Source organism: Coregonus clupeaformis, chromosome 13, assembly GCF_020615455.1.
Source record: "Coregonus clupeaformis isolate EN_2021a chromosome 13, ASM2061545v1, whole genome shotgun sequence".
In the NCBI taxonomy this organism is placed as follows: Eukaryota; Metazoa; Chordata; class Actinopteri; order Salmoniformes; family Salmonidae; genus Coregonus; species Coregonus clupeaformis.
The window spans coordinates 13,336,265-13,357,965 of record NC_059204.1 but is presented as its reverse complement, the minus strand read 5'-3'; the positions used below and the strand labels follow the sequence as shown (position 1 = coordinate 13,357,965).

The 21,701-nt window shown below is 42.1% G+C and overlaps 2 protein-coding genes across 2 annotated transcripts in view; one reads left to right on the top strand and one right to left on the bottom strand.

The window, feature by feature from the left end:
• ncapd3 (non-SMC condensin II complex, subunit D3) overlaps positions 1–539 on the bottom strand; it is a 42,966-nt gene extending 42,427 nt beyond the window's left edge. Inside the window, exon 1 of the mRNA XM_041893810.2 lies at positions 464–539. Within this exon, the coding sequence (XP_041749744.2) occupies positions 464–515 (52 nt within the window). The 5' untranslated portion in view covers positions 516–539. The remainder of the gene's footprint in view (positions 1–463) is intronic.
• Positions 540–2,767: 2,228 nt separating this feature from the next.
• On the top strand, positions 2,768–9,055 carry LOC121579317 (vacuolar protein sorting-associated protein 26B-like). Its single transcript, XM_041893809.1, has 6 exons — positions 2,768–3,193; positions 3,977–4,133; positions 4,662–4,826; positions 6,736–6,911; positions 7,184–7,326; positions 7,801–9,055. Exons 1-6 carry the CDS (start codon positions 2,971–2,973, stop codon positions 7,945–7,947), a joined length of 1,011 nt encoding a protein of 336 aa, XP_041749743.1. The 5' UTR covers positions 2,768–2,970; the 3' UTR covers positions 7,948–9,055.
• The last annotated feature ends 12,646 nt before the right edge of the window (positions 9,056–21,701 follow it).

The following is a 21,701-nucleotide window of genomic DNA, read 5'->3' as shown; positions in this document are numbered from 1 at the left end:
AACCCTCTAACTATTTTTTATTTGTTATGTTCCTCAAAATAAAATGCCAGAGTTTGACATTTATTTTTAAATTCTGAAATGTTCAAGTGAACTTGGCAAGTAACAAATGGAACTGCACGGTCACAGTGTTATTATAACAATAAAATGTAACTAGCTAAGTAGATCAAATCTGCCAGAATAGTCTTGGTGAAGTGTTATATAAGTTCACATCATTGAAGTTGGTGAGATTTAACATATTAGGAGCTAACAGTAGCTAGCTGGTTAGCAAAACAAGCTAGCTAGCAAATCAAAACAGGCATAACAACACACGTCACGTCAGGCGTTCACGCTAGCGGTAGCTAACTAGCATCGGTTTTCTTGCAATTTAGCACAGCTAATTCGTTAAAATATCAATAATATAAGCAAGCCAATTGTTATTTTCCGTACTAATTCTATAAACCTATTCATTGAAACGAGGACTTACCTCCGGAGACTTCACTCAATTTCAGAAAATCTAGTGCCTGTATTAACTCCATCTTTCTTTGAATAAACCCGCCAACTCCTCTGCAAGCGCGCCGCTGCGCGCGCTTGATTTACATAGTCTTCGGTTGTATTTCCGACAGACATTTTGCGTCGAAATTGCGCAGAATCTGACGCTGACAGCTCTGGCTGACATATCTATTTTTATAAACTGGGTGGTTTGAGACCTGAATGCTGATAGGCTGACAGCCGTGGTACATCAGACCGTATACCCCGGGTATGACAAAACATGTATTTTTACTGCTCTAATTACGTTGGTAACCAGTTCATAATAGCAATAAGGCACCTCTGGTTTTTGTGGTAATGGTATTGATGTGAGCCATGACCAGCCTTTCAAAGCACTTCATGGCTACAGACGTGAGTGCTACGGGTCTGTAGTCATTAAGGCAGGTTACCTTAGTGTTCTTGGGCACAGGGACTATGGTGGTCTGCTTGAAACATGTTGGTATTACAGACTCAGTCAGGGACAGGTTGAAAATGTCAGTGAAGACACTTGCAAATTAGTCAGGGCATGCTCGGATTACACCTCCTGGTAATCCATCTGGCCCTGCGGCCTTGTGAATGTTGACCTGTTTAAAGGTCTTACTCACATCGGCTACGGAGAGCATGATCACACAGTCGTCCGGAACAGCTGATGCTCTCATGCATGCTTCAGTGTTGCTTGCCTCGAAGCGAGCATATAAGTAATTTAGCTCATCTGGTAGGCTCATGTCAGTGGGCAGCTCGAGGCTGTGCTTCCCTTTGTAGTCTGTATTAGTTTGCAAGCCCTGCCACATTCGACGAGCATCGGAGCCGGTGTAGTACAATTCAATCTTAGTCCTGTATTGACGCTTTATCCCACCATTATCCCAGAAACCCTAGACCCACTGCAATTTGCATACCGCCCCAACAGATCCACAGATGATGCAATCTCTATTGCACTCCACACTGCCTTTCCCACCTGGACAAAAGGAACTCCTACGTGAGAATGCTATTCATTGACTACAGCTCAGCGTTCAACACCAAAGTGCCCTCAAAGCTCATCACAAAGCTAAGGACCCTCCCTCTGCAACTGGATCCTGGACTTCCTGACGGGCCGCCCCCAGGTGGTAAGGGTAGGTAACAACACATCTGCCACGCTGATCCTCAACACAGGGACCCCTCAGGGGTGCGTGCTCAGTCCTCTGCTGTACTCCCTGTTCACCCATGACTGCATGGCCAGGCACGACTCCAACACCATCATTAAGTTTACCGACAACACAACAGTGGTAGGCCTGATCACCGACAACGATGAGACACCCTATAGGAAGGAGGTCAGAGACCTGGCCATGTGGTGCCAGGATAACAACCTCTCCCTCAACGTGATCAAGACAAAGGAAATGATTGTGGACTACAGGAAAAGGAGGACCGAACACGCCCCCATTCTCATCAACGGGGCTGTAGTAGAGCAGGTTGAGAGCTTCAAGTTTCTTGGTGTCCACATCACCAACAAACTGTCATGGTCCAAACACACCAAGACAGTCGTGAAGAGGGCACGACAAAGCCTATTCCCCCTCAGGAGACTGAAAAGATTTGGCATGGGTTCTCAGATCCTCAAAAAGTTATACAGCTGCACCATCGAGAGCATCCTGATTGGTTGCATCAATGCCTGGTATGGCAACTGCTCGGCCTCCGACCGCAACGCACTACAGAGGGTAGTGCGTATGGCCCCGTACAACACTGGGGCAAAGCTTCCTGCCATCCAGGACCTCTATACCAGGCGGTGTCAGAGGAAGGCCCTAAAAATGGTTAGACTCCAGCCACCCTAGCCATAGACTGTTCTCTCTTCTACCACACGGCAAGTGGTACCGGAGCGCCAAGTCTAGGTCCAAAAGGCTTCATAACAGCTTCTACCCCCAAGCCGTAAGACTCCTGAACAGCTAATCAAATGGCAACCCAGACTATTTGCATTGTTTCATTTAGCCACATATAGAATATAATAATTTTTCTTGACATAGGTGGTTCCTTTCTTCAAGCTATAATGGATAATAAATACATTAATTGAGCAAGGGGGTCAGGAAAAACACAAGAATTTCAATGAACCAAAATTAACACATTTGAAAATGTCAATATTTCTCTATGATCTGATATGGTATCAGTGTGAAGTTGGCTATAGCTATCCAAAATGATTTGGACATTTCTATCTGTAGAAAATCGGAATTTCAATGCACACTGCACTGATCCTGAGCCTGCATTTACACGCATGCGCATTTAACGAGGAAGCGCTACAGTGGGCATTGCTATACTGCTGTAATTAGAAACATTCAACTATCGCCCCATTTAGTTTCGCATCATAGGACAGCACAATCTAAATTCCGGGGGAAATCACTCGTAGGAAGCATTTGGAATACAGTAACGTAAGAGTTTTGTTGTACATGTAGAATCTACAAAGGCTTGTTGAAAAAGGTATAGGCTCTGAAACAAGGTCCAGTGATGAGTTTCTTTAGTTTTGGCCAAAGTGCAGAAATCGATATAGTTTTGAATGACGCCGAGACAAGAAAAAAAGCTGAGCATAAGACCGAGGATGGGAAAAAGGACAAATATTTTCTGTTATTTGATGGCGAGACAGTATCTGGAAAAGTCAACGTAACACTTAAGAATCCAGGGAAAAGACTCGAGCACCAAGGCATCAAAATCGAGTTTATTGGGCAGATTGGTAAGTGTGTGACACAGCAGGCCTGTCTTTGGGTTGTCACTACCAAAATAACTAAATAAGCTACAGAATTATCCATGGCGCAAAAATGAATTTACTTCGATTAAGAAGTCTCTATTCATGATGTTGTCATCCTAATGAATTGTCAAGCTGATTAAATTAACTATCTGTGTCGATTGATTGATCAATGTTGCAACTGTAGCTCGACCCAGACCCAAATCGTCTGACATTTATGTGCCGCGGGTGACGCCCGTTGAGAGATAAATGGATGTTATCACCAGCTGGCCTTTGGCTTGCTTTGAGGATGTTACAATTGATATAAAACGTTTTAGTCGATGAGTGAAGCATTAAGCCATGCCATGCTCATTTGGCTATTCACTGCACGCTGCTTGGGCACGGGTTAAAACGTAGTGACCTGTGGTTGGCTGTGATATAAGTGATCAACAGAAGCACTATTGTGCCACAGAAACTCTCCTACAGTAGATTAGTTATCTGCCTGGTCAGAAGTTCAGAGATGTGTGAGAATCATGATACTAACTTCACCTGTCAGTTACACTTGAACTTAATTGTAGGCCTATATCATAGGTCCTTTATAGTTACATTGTAATAAACGTTATTACACACTTGTAAGATGCAGTAACCAGTAGTCATTTGTAGCATTACCTTGAATCTATTTACACTATATGTAATGCCTTTTAAAGGGATAGAAAGTCATCTGTAAACTGTTCTAGATTCTCTTTCACCATTGAAAACTGGTGACACTAACAACCATTTCTCTCTTGTCAGAGCTGTACTACGACAGGGGAAACCACCATGAGTTTGTGTCTCTGGTTAAAGACTTGGCCAGACCGGGAGAGCTAACGCAGTCCCAGACCTTCGACTTTGAGTTCACACACGTGGAGAAACCATATGAGTCCTACACAGGCCAGAATGTCAAATTACGGTAAGCAAGTAGCTGGCAACAAACCATGCATGAACCATTTGGTGCACAACATTATAGGTCAAAATCAATTACCCTCACACACAATTTGAGTTCCATCACTAAATGCGATTTCACTGGTATTTCTATCGCCTAGTAATAAATGCATTATAGTTGTTATCTATAAGGAAATAGAAACAGAAATAATAGAATCTGAAAATAGAGATAGATTGGAGCCCAGTCTAGAGAATTGCCATTTCTGATGTCTCCAGTAGAGTGTATATCTACAGTAGCTTAACTTCTGTACATATGTCAAATATGTTAACTTGAGAGTATAATTTGTCTTTAGAGTGAAGTGCAAATACAGTTATATCAAAGCACAGACTTCACGTGATTTCTACTATGTCTCACCAGCTATTTGTGGTCTTTATGGGTAGAATTTGACTCCTATCAGCGTTATTGGAGACTTTCTGAATTGTTCTTTGTGCATCATACATTGATACCCAATAAGTAGATGAGTTGATTTTCTGGCTCTTCTCTTTCATATTTCAGCTACTTTCTGAGGGCAACGATAAGCCGGAGACTGAACGACATCAGTAAAGAGATGGACATTGTCGTGCACACGCTCAGCACATACCCAGAACTCAACTCGTCGATCAAGATGGAAGTGGGAATCGAAGACTGTCTACACATTGAGTTTGAGTACAACAAGTCCAAGTATGACTCTGTTACCATGGTTTATCATATTTGAAAAAATTGATTGGAAGGCTTGCGATATTCCTGTTTTTGAATGGTGAGATAGCAGAGCTTTAGTGATGTCAAACTTAAGTCTCCCTGGTTCAACTTCCCTAAACCCCTATGCTAATAGCGTGTTTATATTTTGTATTTATTATGGATCCCCATTAGCTGCTGCCAAGGCAGCAGCTACTCTTCCTGGGGTCCAGCAAAATTAAGGCAGTTATACAATTTTAAAAACATTACAATACATTCACAGATTTCACAACACACTGTGTGCTCTCAGGCCCCTATTCCACCACCACCACATATCTACAGTACAAAATCCATGTGTACGTGTGTGAATAGTGTGTATGTTATCGTGTGTGTGTATGCATGTGTTTGTGCCTATGTTTGTGTTGCTTCACGGTCCCGCTGTTCCATAAGGTGTATTTTTATCTGTTTTTTAAATCTAATTGTACTGCTTGCATCAGTTATTTGATGTGGAATAGAGTTCCATGCAGTCATGGCTCTATGTACAGTGAGGGAAAAAAGTATTTGATCCCCTGCTGATTTTGTACGTTTGCCCACTGACAAAGACATGATCAGTCTATAATTTTAATGGTAGGTTTATTTGAACAGTGAGAGACAGAATAACAACAACAAAATTCAGAAAAACGCATGTCAAAAATGTTATACATTTATTTGCATTTTAATGAGGGAAATAAGTATTTGACCCCCTCTCAATCAGAAAGATGTCTGGCTCCCAGGTGTCTTTTATACAGGTAACAAGCTGAGATTAGGAGCACACTCTCCAGACCTTAATCCCATAGAAAATCTGTGGAGGGAGCTGAAGGTTCGAGTTGCCAAACGTCAGCCTCGAAACCTTAATGACTTGGACAAGATCTGCAAAGAGGAGTGGGACAAAATCCCTCCTGAGATGTGTGCAAACCTGGTGGCCAACTACAAGAAAGTCTGACCTTTGTGATTGCCAACAAGGGTTTTGCCACCAAGTACTAAGTCATGTTTTGCAGAGGGGTCAAATACTTATTTCCCTCATTAAAATGCAAATACATTTATAACATTTTTGACATGCGTTTTTCTGGATTTTGTTGTTGTTATTCTGTCTCTCACTGTTCAAATAAACCTACCATTAAAATTATAGATTGATCATGTCATTGTCAGTGGGCAAACGTACAAAATCAGCAGGGGATCAAATACTTTTTTTCCCTCACTGTAGTACTGTGCGCCTCCCATAGTCTGTTCTGGACTTGGGGACTGTGAAGAGACCTCTTGTGGCATGTCTTGTGTGGTATGCATGGGTGTCCGAGCTGTGCGCCAGTAGTTCAAACAGACAGCTCGGTGCATTCAACATGTCAATACCTCTCATAAATACAAGTAGAGATAAAGTCAATCTCTCCTCCACTTTGAGCAGGAGAGATTGACATGCATATTATTGATGTTAGCTCTCTGTGTATATCCAAGGGCCAGCCGTGCTGCCCTGTTCTAAGCCAATTCCTAAGTCCCTTTTTGTGGCACCTGACCACACGACTGAACAGTAGTCCAGGTGCGACAAAACTAGGGCCTGTAGGACCTGCCTTGTTGATAGTGCTGTAGTGCTGTATCATATGATTTGTGAGGAAAAACCATCTGAATGTAATAGGACATTTGAAGTAGCTTATGTCACAAATTAAACAGTGACCAGTTTGAGTGAAACATTGTCAAAGTACTTGTTATGACAACTTCTGTCATTACTGTTTATTAGCATTTGATGAAAGTGGCTAGTTAATCAAAACCAAAATGTGGATTTCGGTCTCTCCTTGTCCATAGACTGCTTTCAAGGTAAGGAAACCAATACCTAAATATGTAATCTAAACAGTCCATTTAACTGTTAACTGTCCCTTTAATGCAGATACCACCTAAAAGATGTAATCGTGGGGAAGATTTACTTCCTGTTGGTACGGATCAAGATCAGACACATGGAGATTGACATCATCAAGCGAGAAACGACTGGCACAGGCCCAAATGTGTACCATGAGAACGACACCATAGCCAAGTACGAGATTATGGACGGAGCACCAGTGAGAGGTAAGTGGCATCGACAACCAGTGGAGGCTGGTGGAAGGAGAAATCAGAGGAAGGGCTCATTCTAATGGTTGGAATGGAACTATATGTTTGATAGTTTTCCATTCACTTTATTCCAGCCATTACAATGAGCCCATCCTGTGGTTTCTCTTTTTACTAGCCTCCACACTGTATTTACACAAACGATGGGCATGGGACGTGGACTGAAAACGTCTGACAAAAACATATATTTTACAATGAACTATCACTTTAATAGTATGGCTTTTGTCTTTCAGGGGAGTCCATCCCTATCCGACTATTCCTGGCTGGCTATGAGATGACTCCTACAATGAGGGACATCAACAAGAAGTACTCTGTGCGGTACTACCTCAACCTGGTGCTCATAGACGAGGAGGAGAGGCGTTACTTCAAACAGCAGGTACATGCAGACACACAGTAGAGACAGTAAAAACAGTAAACACATGGTAGAGATAGAATGGCAGGTATGTAGGTGCTGTTGTTCTATTTGATCTAATTGGTGACTAATTTCTGGTTCATATCAATGGTCAAGGTCAGCACATTGTTCATTTCAACTCTGTGTATGAGTGCTGTGTAACAGTAGGGCTGTAACAATACATTGATTTGTATTGTGGATGTAAAGAAAGGACACCAAATAGAGGTCCTATCATACCTGTATCACACCATACTGAATTTTAACATGAGGTGTACACCACTACAAGTAGGTTGTGTGTTAGTGAGTGCAGTAGTTAAACTGGGATGTGTTCATTAGCGCAACGGAAAATAACAATGAACATTCTTATTGGACAAGTCCAGGTAGTCTCTCCCTGTTTCATTCTGTTTTTGTCCGTTTGGTGCCTAATTAACACTGCTCTGTTTTATTGCCTTGTTCTAGGAGATCACTCTGTGGAGGAAGGGGGACATAGTGAGGAAGAGCATGTCCCACCAAGCGGCCATCGCCTCGCAGCGCTTCGAGGGCTCGTCCAGTGCAGAGAAAGCCCTTGCTCAGGCCCAGGCTAAGGAACAGGAAGAGGAACAGTAAAACTCCAGAATAGCCTACACTCCATCGCTTTGTACAGGTGTGTGTGTGTACAGTATGTGTGTGAGTGTGCGATGTAGTGTACATGTCTGTGAATCTATGAATGTGAGAAAGAATGCATGTGTTTTTTCACTGCATCTATGAATGTCTGTGTGTTTGTCAGAGCATCTATGAATGTGAGCATGTGTGTGTTGATGTTCAATATGTGAACATCAGCCATCTTAGGCATATATTTCTACCCTCGCCCCTTTCAATGTCACCATCTCACCACAAACACAGATGATGGCACTTTCTCCAACAACTGCAACTGAAAAGGGATGACAAATTTCACTTCATAATTCAATGTTTGAAGAAATAAGGCATTCTCGTGGTATATTTTATTAACTTTTAGCCAGGTTTTTCTGCTGTACTGATATTGATTTCTTAACTCGAAGCAATGGTGAAAACAGCTGCTGTTGAGATAGCTTCCTTTAGGCATCTCTTAATTAATATTTGTCTTTGGCGGTTGGACTCAATGGACATGCAAGACCTCTTAAGTCCTGGTTACACCTTGCATTAACATGTGGTCATCATCCGATCAAGATGATCAAATCACTATCTGATCAAGGTCTGTTCCGTCGACACAAAAATGTGTCTCTTATCCGTCCACTGTATGTAGACACTGGATGCATGTTAGCGCAAGGTATAAAGGTGGCTTTAGAATCAGATAAAATGCTAAATGTTTTTTTATCAAGCAAAATGTCATGCAAATGTAAATGCACAACTGCTTAGGGAAAATTACGTTTGAATTGTCAACTATCAACATTGCATTCCATTCCATCATCAAAAATAACATTCCATTCCAAGCTTTGTGTCATTATCGGTAGATGTAAACATAAATGTTTTATTTTTTAACAGGATATTTTTTATGTATTTGATCTTTTACCAACATTATACATGTTCTGGGTTCATCTATCTGTTAGAAATGTAAGCCAGGTGGCTTATGTCCATTAACATAGGCCAAGTTTGTTTTGCATGGCCCAGTGTGGTGACACTGATAGTTTCTTGGAACTAATGGCTTCCACGGTTGTGGCTAGATGGAGAATTAACGTAGCAGGTTAGGATAATTAACGTAGCAGGTTAGGAGAATTAACATGGCAGGTAATAATAATTAATGTAGCAGGTTAGGAGAATTAGGTTAAGGTTAGGAAAAGGGTTAGGCTTAGCTAAAATGTACTCCATCTTACCGTAGAAGCCATCAGTTCCGAGAAATCATCAGTATACCATGCCGGTTCCCTGGGTAGGCAGGGTTTTCTCATTTTAGACCATTCCATTGGTCCTAGTGAAATCTCCACCCACTCAAATCTAACTTACCCACTGCCACTGCTGCTAATACAAGTGAGGCAGATTTTGGTGTAACCTTTCCAACCTATGAACTGGATATAAGATCAATTTAATACCATAATTATTTATTTGCACTAGATCCAAATTATGCGAAATCAGTCTGTTTTCTGTTAGTAATTGGTTTGAAAAGTACATAGAAGACATTGCCAGCATTGGATGACTTTGTGCCTAAGGGTTAATTGCCAAATGGCTCTAGTTCAATTCTAGAAACAAAATCACAGCTTGTCTTTCCTGTCATCCAACGATTTTACACCAGGTAGATGACTTCCGGTGTGAATAACTTGTGCCTTCACTGTAGGGGCTCAGTGTAATTTTGATTGGAAATAATATGAAGAAACAAATAATGTGTCAGAGTAAGAGTAAATACATTTGTGTCAGAGCAAATAAATTAGAAAACATTAAAAAAAAAACTGTTTTTGCTTTGTCATTATAGGGTATTGTGTAGATTGATGAGGATAAAACAAATTTAATCAATTTTAGAATAAGGCTGTAATGTAACATAATGTGGAGAAAGTGAAGGGGTCTGAATACTTTCCAAATGCACTGTATTATGCTCTTTAACTAGACTTTGGGCTAGATTCAATCAGATCGCACTAGCCGACTTCCACATAGCTGTTGTTTTGACGTGTCGGAGGTGGAACTGGGTTAGAGCTGTCAAATACACAAGCGGCTCCTGGCATTATACCTGTCGCGGAAATTGTCATTGGCTGCACAGAGTCGCATTAGTATAAATCCCATGCAGCCATGTTATGCTTTATCAATGCTAAACAAAGGTTCTTAAACGTATTAGAGAATGATGGATTTAATTCAAAATGACTCAAAAGAAAGGTACATTAATCAAACATAAATATACAGTGGGGAGAACAAGTATTTGATACACTAGCCGATTTTGCAGGTTTTCCTACTTACAAAGCATGTAGAGGTCTGTAATTTTTATCATAGGTACACTTCAACTGTGAGAGACGGAAAAACAAAAATCCAGAAAATCACATTGTATGATTTTTAAGTAATTAATTTGCATTTTATTGCATGACATAAGTATTTGATACATCAGAAAAGCAGAACTTAATATTTGGTACAGAAACCTTTGTTTGCAATTACAGAGATCATACGTTTCCTGTAGGTCTTGACCAGGTTTGCACACACTGCAGCAGGGATTTTGGCCCACTCCTCCATACAGACCTTCTCCAGATCCTTCAGGTTTCGGGGCTGTCGCTGGGCAATACGGACTTTCAGCTCCCTCCAAAGATTTTCTATTGGGTTCAGGTCTGGAGACTGGCTAGGCCACTCCAGGACCTTGAGATGCTTCTTACGGAGCCACTCCTTAGTTGCCCTGGCTGTGTGTTTCGGGTTGTTGTCATGCTGGAAGACCCAGCCACGACCCATCTTCAATGCTCTTAATGAGGGAAGGAGGTTGTTGGCCAAGATCTCGACAATACATGGCCCCATCCATCCTCCCCTCAATACGGTGCAGTCGTCCTGTCCCCTTTGCAGAAAAGCATCCCCAAAGAATGATGTTTCCACCTCCATGCTTCACGGTTGGGATGGTGTTCTTGGGGTTGTACTCATCCTTCTTCTTCCTCCAAACACGGCGAGTGGAGTTTAGACCAAAAAGCTCTATTTTTGTCTCATCAGACCACATGACCTTCTCCCATTCCTCCTCTGGATCATCCAGATGGTCATTGGCAAATTTCAGACGGGCCTGGACATGCGCTGGCTTGAGCAGGGGGACCTTGCGTGCGCTGCAGGATTTTAATCCATGACGGCGTAGTGTGTTACTAATGGTTTTCTTTGAGACTGTGGTCCCAGCTCTCTTCAGGTCATTGACCAGGTCCTGCCGTGTAGTTCTGGGCTGATCCCTCACCTTCCTCATGATCATTGATGCCCCACGAGGTGAGATCTTGCATGGAGCCCCAGACCGAGGGTGATTGACTGTCATCTTGAACTTCTTCCATTTTCTAATAATTGCGGCAACAGTTGTTGCCTTCTCACCAAGCTGCTTGCCTATTGTCCTGTAGCCCATCCCAGCCTTGTGCAGGTCTACAATTTTATCCCTGATGTCCTTACACAGCTCTCTGGTCTTGGCCATTGTGGAGAGGTTGGAGTCTGTTTAATTGAGTGTGTGGACAGGTGTCTTTTATACAGGTAACAAGTTCAAACAGGTGCAGTTAATACAGGTAATGAGTGGAGGGCTTCTTAAAGAAAAACTAACAGGTCTGTGAGAGCCGGAATTCTTACTGGTTGGTAGGTGATCAAATACTTATGTCATGCAATAAAATGCAAATTAATTACTTAAAAATCATACAATGTGATTTTCTATGATTTTTGTTTTATATTCCGTCTCTCACAGTTGAAGTGTACCTATGATAAAAATTACAGACCTCTACATGCTTTGTAAGTAGGAAAACCTGCAAAATCGGCAGTGTATCAAATACTTGTTCTCCCCACTGTATCAACATAAGTCATCATACCAACCTTTAAGACTACAGTCCGCAAGTAAAAAAAAAAGAAGAAAAAAGTCCATTCTGCCACTTATTTTAATCAATTTTATCAGCTGAGGGATGGGAAAATATAACCCCACTCGAATGCATAGACAGCGCTCCAGATGCAAAGACTGACAGTGTTGAAGCTATACATTGTTTGTTTATAATGGCATTGTTTACAATCAATTGAGTAAAACAAGCTCATTTGTATTCTCCGAAAATGTATGACTATATATTATTCATTTATAAGAAGAAAATGCATGTCCCAAAATATTTTGACCTAAAATAAATGTAATTTCATAGCAAGCTATAAGGTACTACCCCATTTGTGAAATGGAATGTTAGTATACAGATTAAGCTGTAGGATAAATGCTCATACAGGATACAAGTACACACTGTTATCTTTTACCTTTAATAGTTGTATTTTGTGTTTCTGTTTTTGAAAATGTTTTTTAATCCTATTTCTCTGATTAAAAGAGAGCCTAAAATGATATGTTCTTATTCAATGCCTGGCTTGCAGCTCTCATGATGTGAAGCACAAACATGATCACTAGGGGGCAGGCTTGCACATACTCCTGGTTAGGTTAGACCAGGGGTGTCAAACTCATTTTAGCTCAGGGGCCACATGGAGGAAAATCTATTCCCAAGTGGGCCGAACCGGAAAAATCATGGTATATATAACTTAAAAACAACAACTTCAGATTGTTTTCTTTGTTTTAATACGATCAACATACAACATAAAGCTGGAGCCTGAGGACAGTGTGTCCAAAATAGTACAAGCACAACATCACTATTAATCATAAAACACGTCAAGTTTATTTGAAAATTCTAAAGAAAAAGAACGAACAAACACACAATGCCTCAGTGATTAACAGAACTGTTTCACAGATCACAGAACTATATCAGGGTGTCATTTCTCAGGCAGAAATGTAGATAAAAATAATGAAATCCTGTTCCCCAAACAAGTGCAAGAACCACAGAGTCAAGAATAGGTTAAATATACAAATAAAATAAAATCAATTAAAAACAATAGCACATCAACATAAAAACATATAAACATAAATCTGAAAGCGTTGCTCAAACTCCCGTAACAGTCCAGTTATTTTATCTTTGAACCGCTTCATGTCTGCCACATGTTGGGTCGAGCACACATTTTTCAGACAGGGAAGTGAGCTGCATCACCACCGGCAAGTTGCGTCTCCCACAATGACAGCTTCAACTTGAAAGAACGTATGCTGTCATAATACTGCGTGACAACTTTGTTGCGCCCTTGCAGCTGTTTGTTCAAGTTATTCAGGTGCTCTGTAACATCCACCATAAATGCAAGGTCCGGCATCCATTCTGCGGAATGAAATTCTAACACTGGTTTGCCCTTTTCTTCCATGAACTGTTCAATTTCTTCTCGTAAATCAAAGAAACGCCTCAGCACAGCACCTCGGCTTAACCATCTTACCTCAGTGTGGTATGGCAGGCCATAGATGTGGTCTTTCTCTCTGAGAAGGCTGTCAAACTGACGGTGATTCAGGCTTCTGGATCGGATGAAATTAACAGTTTGGATGACCACCTTCATGACGTTATCCATCTTTAATGACTTGCAACACAAAGCCTCCTGGTGCAAAATACAGTGAAAAGTCAAAAAATCACGTCCTCCATTTGCAGATTGCACTTTCTCTCTGAACTTTGTCACAACGCCTGCTTTTTTCCCGATCATTGAGGGCGCACCATCTGTAGCCAGGCTGACAGCGCGGGACCAGTCCACTCCGACCCTGTCCAGCGCGCCGACAAGTGCGGTAAAAATATCAGCTGCTGTCGTTGTATCTGTCATCAGCACCAACTCCACGAACTCCTCGGTGACGGTCAATGTGTCATCAACTCCGCGGATGAAAAAATGGCCAGTTGTGCAACATCTGTAATGTCCGTGCTTTCATCAATTGCAACCGAAAACGCAATAAATGACTTTACTTTTTGCTTCAACTGGCTGTCCAAATCCACTGAAAGATCGGAAATCCTGTCTGCAACTGTGTTTCTTGTCAGGCTGATATTTGCAAAAAGCCTGCCGCTTTTCAGGGCACACAATCTCCGCTGCCTTCATCATGCATGTTTTTACAAATTCACCCTCACTAAATGGTTTTGAAGCCACTGCGATTTCATTAGCAATGAGGTAGCTAGCTTTCACTGCAGCGTCACTGATGTCTCGGCTGTGAGTAAACACAGACTGCTGTTTCTTCAGACCCGCCAACAGTTCATTCACCTTCTCTCATCTCCGCTGTCCTTGAAAGTTGTCATATTTGTCGGCATGAAGACTCACATAGTGGCGACCGAAGGTTATATTCTTTCAGCACTGCAACATGCTCTGAACACACCAAACATACATCTTTCCCATTCAATTCCGTGATTAAATAGGATGACCATTTTTCTTGGAACACTCTGCACTCTGCGTCCACTTTTCTCTTTTTTGACAGAGACATATTGGGGCAATGAGGGTGCCAAAGCACATAATGTTAAAAGTAGAAGCCGTAATAAATATCGCGGGCAAAACAAAGTAGCTCATTGGCTGCACGTGCTTGACCTACTTGCTCTGCCCCGGTATAAACAGTTTGCTTGCTTAACACAATTGCTATTGCGCAATCCAGTGGACGCAATTGGAACAGCAGTTTATTTTCTATAAAAATTGCAGCGCATTTTTATACTTTTTTCGAAATCATCTCGCGGGCCGGATTAAACCCGTTTGCGGGCCTGATCCGGCCCGCGAGCCGTACGTTTGACACCCCTGGGTTAGACCTTCAATGTCTTTGAATACCTTATTCCCATCTCTTTGTGAGGGTCCGGGATAATATCTTTCCACCCATTCAAACACTGAGGGTGCAAGTAGTCTAAGTAGCTCCCTTTCATTTCCTTAACCTGTAATGGTGAAAGATGGTGAAAGGAAATTCAGGTGAAAGGAAATCCCTGATAGGCATCGACAATATTCCCACCTATCCTGTGACTCCATAGGAGTGTAAAGTAAGAAAAGGAGACAAGGGAAGGAAGCCACTGTAGACTATTAAGATGCACCCTAAAGTGCATGCACATTGTACTGTAAGTGAGCGTCTTTAGTCCTGGCAGAGGCTGGCTGCTAGATGAGATGGACAGTTTAGTAGATGCATTCTAAAAGGTTGCTGATGGAAGAGCAGTCAGTCAGTGGCAGCCTTATACAGTAACTCATCCATGCTAAGGTTATTTGTATTGATTGATTAGATGCTGCTGACCGATGTATTTTGATCAGCTGAGGAATCGTGAAAAAGTGTGCTGTGTTCTTCAGTGTTGATTATTTTCAGGCGAAGTCCACTTATCCACTGGGGCTGTTGAGCTAAAGCCATTTCACACACTATTAGTCTCCAGCCCAGGAACATGAACTGCAGCCATATTAACAAATTCTTAACCTTGAAAACCAACAGTGGAGGTGTATGGTCTTCCCCGGATCCGATTGCACGTTAGGGTTCTCCCTATTCAATCAAAACGGGTATCCAGGTGTTGCTGGTAATGTAGAAAATGAATTTGCTCTACTAGAAAAGAGAACCGTTTAAAGGCCCAAAGCTATTGCTATTTGTTTAAACATGATTTCCTTTACGTATGTGACCTTGCATCACCTATTGTGGTCACATTAAGAGTAATGTATCCTTGTGTTTTATGGTTTGTTTGATTTTACGTTATGCAGCTGCAGTGGCGATTTTAGCATGTATAGTCTTGGTGGGGCAAACAAAAGCCACTACACAACACTAAACAATACATTAACTGCACTATAATGGTGACAAACGGTGCCCACAAACTGTTAGGGCCTACATAAAGATGTCCCAACAACAGAGCTTTCTTTTCAGCTCCATGGAGTGAATCCTTACCACCGCTACACCTGGCTATCAGTGGAGCCTTGTCTGGCAGCGAAACAGTTCATTCAGCCTCATTTTAAAAAACATAGCTGATATGGCTTACTTGCTTAAACATTAATGAGCGAGCTAAGACGGACGTAGTCAATATAACTATTTGTTCAGCGCTTTTGAAATGTGAGCGACAGAATTCAGAACATGGGCTGTTCTTACAGTATTCTTTCTCCCTGTACACCAAGTCATAACTGTAGGATAAATAAAGGGGGCATATAAGCAGACAATGAAAGCTCTTACATACAGTTGAAGTCGGAAGTTTACATACACTTAGGTTGGAGTCATTAAAACTCGTTTTTCAACCACTCCACAAATTTCTTGTTAACAAACTATAGTTTTGGAAAATCGGTTAGGACATCTACTTTGTGCATGACACAAGTAATTTTTCCAATAATTGTTTACAGACAGATTATTTCACTTATAATTCACTGTATCACAATTCCAGTGGGTCAGAGGTTTACATACACTAAGTTGACTGTGCCTTTAAACAGCTTGGAAAATTCCAGAAAATGATGTCATGGCTTTAGAAGCTTCTAATAGGCTAATTGACATAATTTGAGTCAATTGGAGGTGTACCTGTGGATGTATTTCAAGGCCTACCTTCAAACTCAGTGCCTCTTTGCTTGACATCATTGGAAAATAAAAGGAAATCAGCCAAGACCTCAGTAAAGAAATTGTAGACCTCCACAAGTCTGGTTCATCCTTGGGAGCAATGTCCAAACGCCTGAAGGTACCACGTTCATCTATACAAACAACAGTACGCAAGTATAAGCACCATGGGACCATGCAGTCGTCATACCGCTCAGGAAGGAGATGCGTTCTGTCTCCTAGAGATGAATGTACTTTGGTGCGAAAAGTGCAAATCAATCCCAGAACAACAGCAAAGGACCTTGTGAAGATACTGGAGGAAACAGGTTCAAAAGTATCTATATCCACAGTAAATCAAGTCCTATATCGACATAACCTGAAAGGTCGCTCAGCAAGGAAAAAGCCACTGCTCCAAAACCGCCATAAAAAAGCCAGACTACAGTTTGCAACTGCACATGGTGACAAAGATCGTACCTTTTGGAGAAATGTCCTCTGGTCTGATGAAACAAAAATAGAACTGTTTGGCCATAATGACCATCGTTATGTTTGGGGGAGAAAGGTGTTGGCTTGCAAGCCGTAGAACACCATCCCAACCGTGAAGCACGGGGGTGGCAGCACCATGCTGTGGGGGTGCTTTGCTGCAGGAGGGACTGGTGCACTTCACAAAATAGATGGCATCTTGAGGAAGGAAAATTATGTGGATATATTGAAGCAACATCTCAAGACATCAGTCAGGGAGTTAAAGCTTGGTCTTCCAAATGGACAATGACCCCAAGCATACTTCCAAAGTTGTGGCAAAATGGCTTAAGGACAACAAAGTCAAGGTATTGGAGTGGCCATCACAAAGCCTTGACCTCAATCCTATAGAACTGAAAAAACTTACAAACCTGACTAGGTTACACCAGCTATGTCAGGAGGAATGGGCCAAAAGTCACCCAACTTATTGTGGGAAGCTTGTGGAAGGCTACCCGAAACGTTTGACCCAAGTTAAACAATTTAAAGGCAATGCTACCAAATACTAATTGAGTGTATGTAAACTTCTGACCCACTGGGAATGTGATGAAATAAATAAAAGCTGAAATAAATAATTCTCTACTATTATTCTGACATTTCACATTCTTAAAATAAAGTGTTGATCCTAACTGACCTAAGACAGGTAATTTTTACTAGGATTAAATGTCAGGAATTGTGAAAAACTAAGTTTAAATGTATTTGGCTAAGGTGTATGTAAACTTCCGACTTCAACTGTACACTTAGTATTACTTTCTTAGCTACAGTATACATATCTCCCTGGCATATTACATCATTTATGCAACAGCATACAATAAATATTTTGACTCACATTGTTGTGCTGTGCTCACTTGAACAGGAAGGTGGCGCGGCGGTCCTTCTTGTGGGCAAATTTTGTCATCAAACAAAATTTGCTTTCAACACAACTTGGAAAAAACAAGGTTGAATCATGACGTCAGTGATCTTCAGGTCGGAGCTCTAGAATGAGGCCAGAGTTCCCGACTTGGAATTCCGAGTTGGATGACCGTTCAAAACGTATTTTCCCAGTTGAAGCTCTTTTTTTTAGAGTTCCCAGTTGTCTTGAACTCGCTGAAGTCGAGATTTCCCAGTTTCGAGTTTCCAGTTGCTTTGAATGTGGCAGAAGTCATGCTGGATTGACAGCATGGCCAATGTATTCAACCTTTCCTTTTAAGCTTGGAAAAGAGACCCTTAAACCCAGACTTGGACCACACACACTCTCCACGGAATAGCAGGCTAGTGATTTCTTTGCAACACTTGCAGTTAGCCACTGATTCCTTCCAAACCACTCATTGATGAATTTGCGATTTCCAACTTGTTGTGTAATGTTTATGTGCACCGATAAGTTTTATCTATAATTTCTCTTCATATGAGAAGGATTGAAAAGGATTTGCCAATAGATTGTCGACGTGATTTCATGATGATGACTGCTTGTCTAGCTTGCTAGCTAAGATTTTGAAAGTATGATGTTGACAATCTAAGCTATGGTAGATATAACGTGATTTGACGTTATTTTATCTGTGGGGCACTTCTAATGTAAATATATGGCAGCACCCAAGGGGCTTGAATTTTCGAGCTCTCCCCATAGACTTTGCGGTGACGTAGTGTCACCATGAGTGACAGAACACTGAGCCAATCACGGCGCAACTAGAGAACATTACCAACCCCTACGCTCTGTATTTTCCGCTGGCTGCCCAACCACCACAGAAAGCTGCCTTACTCAAGAAAGCAAAAAGAGACCATGTTTGTATGCAGCTTTTTTAACTCAATGATTATTATTTTTTACATTGTTTGCAAACTGATATTTGACACGTATTAATGCCAAAAGAACATGCAAAACAGGTGGGGCTCAAAACCTGCCCTGAATGACGGGTCACCACTGTGGGTCCTCTCACAATTATAACCACCTCTAGTGCAACCCAGCTAGCACATTTGGTTCCTTGGAAGTTGTGGGAACATACATGTTTGTTTTCCCATTGGTTCTGGGAACGAAGCCATACGTTTTTTAAACATTCTGAGAATGGAAGTGAAAATGTCTGTTCTGGGAACTTACATTTTTTAGGCTGCAGGGAGGTTCTGAGAACTTTTACTATTGTTCCCTGAAAGTTTTACTGGGAGGTTTTATTATTGTTCTGAGAACGGAAATTATATGTTATTTGCAGGTTTTTTTATAACTTTCTTAAAGTTCAAGAGTTTTGGAGAGAAAAGAAAGAAGGGATACTGGTCTGTAGTTGTTGACATCGGAGGGATCGAGTGTAGGTTTTTTGAGGAGGGGTGCAACTCTTGCTCTCTTGAAGACGGAAGGGACACAGCCAGCGGTCAAGGATGAGTTGATGAGCGAGGTGAGGTAAGGGAGAAGGTCTCCGGAAATGGTCTGGAGAAGAGAGGAGGTGATAGGGTTAAGCGGGTAGGTTGTTGGGCGGCCGGCCGTCACAAGTTGCAAGATTTCATCTGGAGAGAGAGGGGAGAAAGAAGTCAAAGCATAGGGTAGGGCAATGTGAGCAGGTCCAGCGGTGTCATTTGACTTAATAAATGAGGATAGGATGTCGTCAACCTTCTTTTCAAAATGGTTGACGAAGTCATCCACAGAGAGGGAGGAGGAAGGGGGAGGAGGATTCAGCAGGGAGGAGGAGGTGGCAAAGAGCTTCCTAGGGTTAGAGGCAGAGGTTTGAAATTTAGAGTGGTAGAAAGTGGCTTTAGCAGCAGAAACGGAGGAAGAAAATGTAGAGAGGAGGGAGTGAAAAGATGACAGGTCCGCAGGGAGTCTAGTTTTCCTTCATTTCCGCTCGGCTGCCCGGAGCCCTGTTCTGTGAGCTCGCAATGAGTCGTCAAGCCACGGAGTAGGAGGGGAGGACCGAGCCGGCCGGGAGGATAGGGGACATAGAGAGTCAAAAGATGCAGAAAGGGAGGAGAGGAGGATTGAGGAGGCAGAATCAGGAGATCGGAGGGAGAAGGATTTAGCAGAGGGAAGAGATGATAGGATGGAAGAGGAGAGAGTAGCGGGAGAGAGAGAGCGAAGGTTGCGATGGCACATTACCATCTGAGTAGGGGCAGAGTGAGTAGTGTTGGAGGAGAGCGAGAGAGAAAAGGATACAAAGTAGTGGTCGGAGACTTGGAGGGGAGTTGCAGTGAGATTAGTAGAAGAACAGCATCTAGTAAAGATGAGGTCAAGCGTATTGCCTCATAATGACAAAGCGAAAACAGGTTGTTTATAGTTTTTAGCAAATTTATTGAAAATAAAAAACAGAAATACCTTATTTACATGAGCATCAGACCCTTTGCTACGAGACTCTAAATTGAGCTCGGGTGCATCCTATTTCCATTGATCATCCTTGAGATGTTTCTACAACTTTATGTTTCTACAACACCTGTGGTAAATTCAATTGATTGGAAATGGTTTGGAAAGGCACACACCTGTCTATATAAGATCCCACAGTTGACAGTGCATGTCAGAGCAAAAACCAAGACATGAGGTCGAAGAAATTGTCCGTAGAGCTCAGAGACAGGATTGTGTCGAGGCACAGATCTGGGAAAGGGTACCAAAACATTTCTGCAGCATTGAAGGTCCTCAAGAACACAGTGGCCTCCATCATTCTTAAATGGATGAAGTCTGGAACCACCTAGACTCTTCCTAGAGCTGGCCGCCCGGCTAAACTGAGCAATCGGGAGAGAAGGGCATTGGTGAGGGAGGTGACCAAGAACCCGATGGCACTCTGACATAGCTACAGAGTTCCTCTGTGGAGATAGGAAAACCTTCCAGAAGGACAACCATCTCTGCAGCACTCCACCAATCAGGACTTTATGGTAGAGTGGCCAAACGGAAGCCACTCCTCAGTAAAAGGCACATGACAGCCCGGTTGGAGTTTGCGAAAAGGCACCGAAAGGACTCCCAGACCATGAGAAACAAGACTCTCTGGTCTGATGAAACCAAGATTGAACTCTTTGGCCTGAATGCCAAGCGTCACGTCTGGAGGAAACCTGGCACCATCCCTACGGTGAAGGATGGTGGTGGCAGCATCATGCTGTGGGGAAGTTTTTCAGCAGCAGGGACTGGGAAACTAATCAGGATCGAGGGAATGATGAACGGAGCCAAGTACAGAGAGATCCTTGATGAAAACCTGCTCCAGAGCGCTCAGGACCTCCGACTGTGGCTAAGGTTCACCTTCCAACAGGACAATGACCCTAAGCACACAGCCAAGACAACGCAGGACTGGCTTCGGGACAAGTCTCTGAATATCCTTGAGTGGCCCAGCCAGAGACCGGACTTGTACCCGGTCTAACATCTCTAGAGAGACCTGAAAATAGCTGTGCAGCAACGCTCCCTATCCAACCTGACAGAGCTTGAGAGGATCTTCAGAGAAGAATGGGAGAAACTCCCCAAATACAGGTGTGCCAAGCTTGTAGCGTCATACCCAAGAAGACCCGAGGCTGTAATCGCTGCCAAAGGTGCTTCAACAAAGTACTGAGTAAAGGGTCTGAATACTTATGTAAATGTGATATTCCCATTTTTTATTTGTGATACATTTACAAAAATGTAAAAAACCTGTTTTTGCTTTGTCATTATGGGGTATTGTGTGCATGTTGATGAGGGAAAAAACAATTTAATCCATTTTAGAATAAGACTGTAACGTAACAAAATGTGGAAAAAGTCAAGGGGTCTGAATACTTTCCGAATGCACTGTATATACTGATCAGACATTTATTTGATCATTTACAATAGGCCAGCATACATATGTAGGATCTTAATTTGAGCCAGTTTGCTACAGCAGGAAAAGAATCCTGCAGCAACAAGAAATGTGAATTATGTGGATTATAATGAATGGTCATTTTTTGTAGGGGTTGATAAATTTTTTCGTTA

What these genes read in the sequence shown, in the direction of transcription:
- LOC121579317 (XM_041893809.1), top strand. Translation starts at nt 2,971, where the DNA reads ATGAGTTTCTTTAGTTTTGGCCAAAGTGCAGAAATCGATATAGTTTTG. An exon ending in GGCCAGAATGTCAAATTACG is followed by an intron (nt 4,134 to 4,661) that starts GTAAGCAAGTAG and finishes TTCATATTTCAG; the next exon opens with CTACTTTCTGAGGGCAACGA. An exon ending in TTTGAGTACAACAAGTCCAA is followed by an intron (nt 4,827 to 6,735) that starts GTATGACTCTGT and finishes CCTTTAATGCAG; the next exon opens with ATACCACCTAAAAGATGTAA.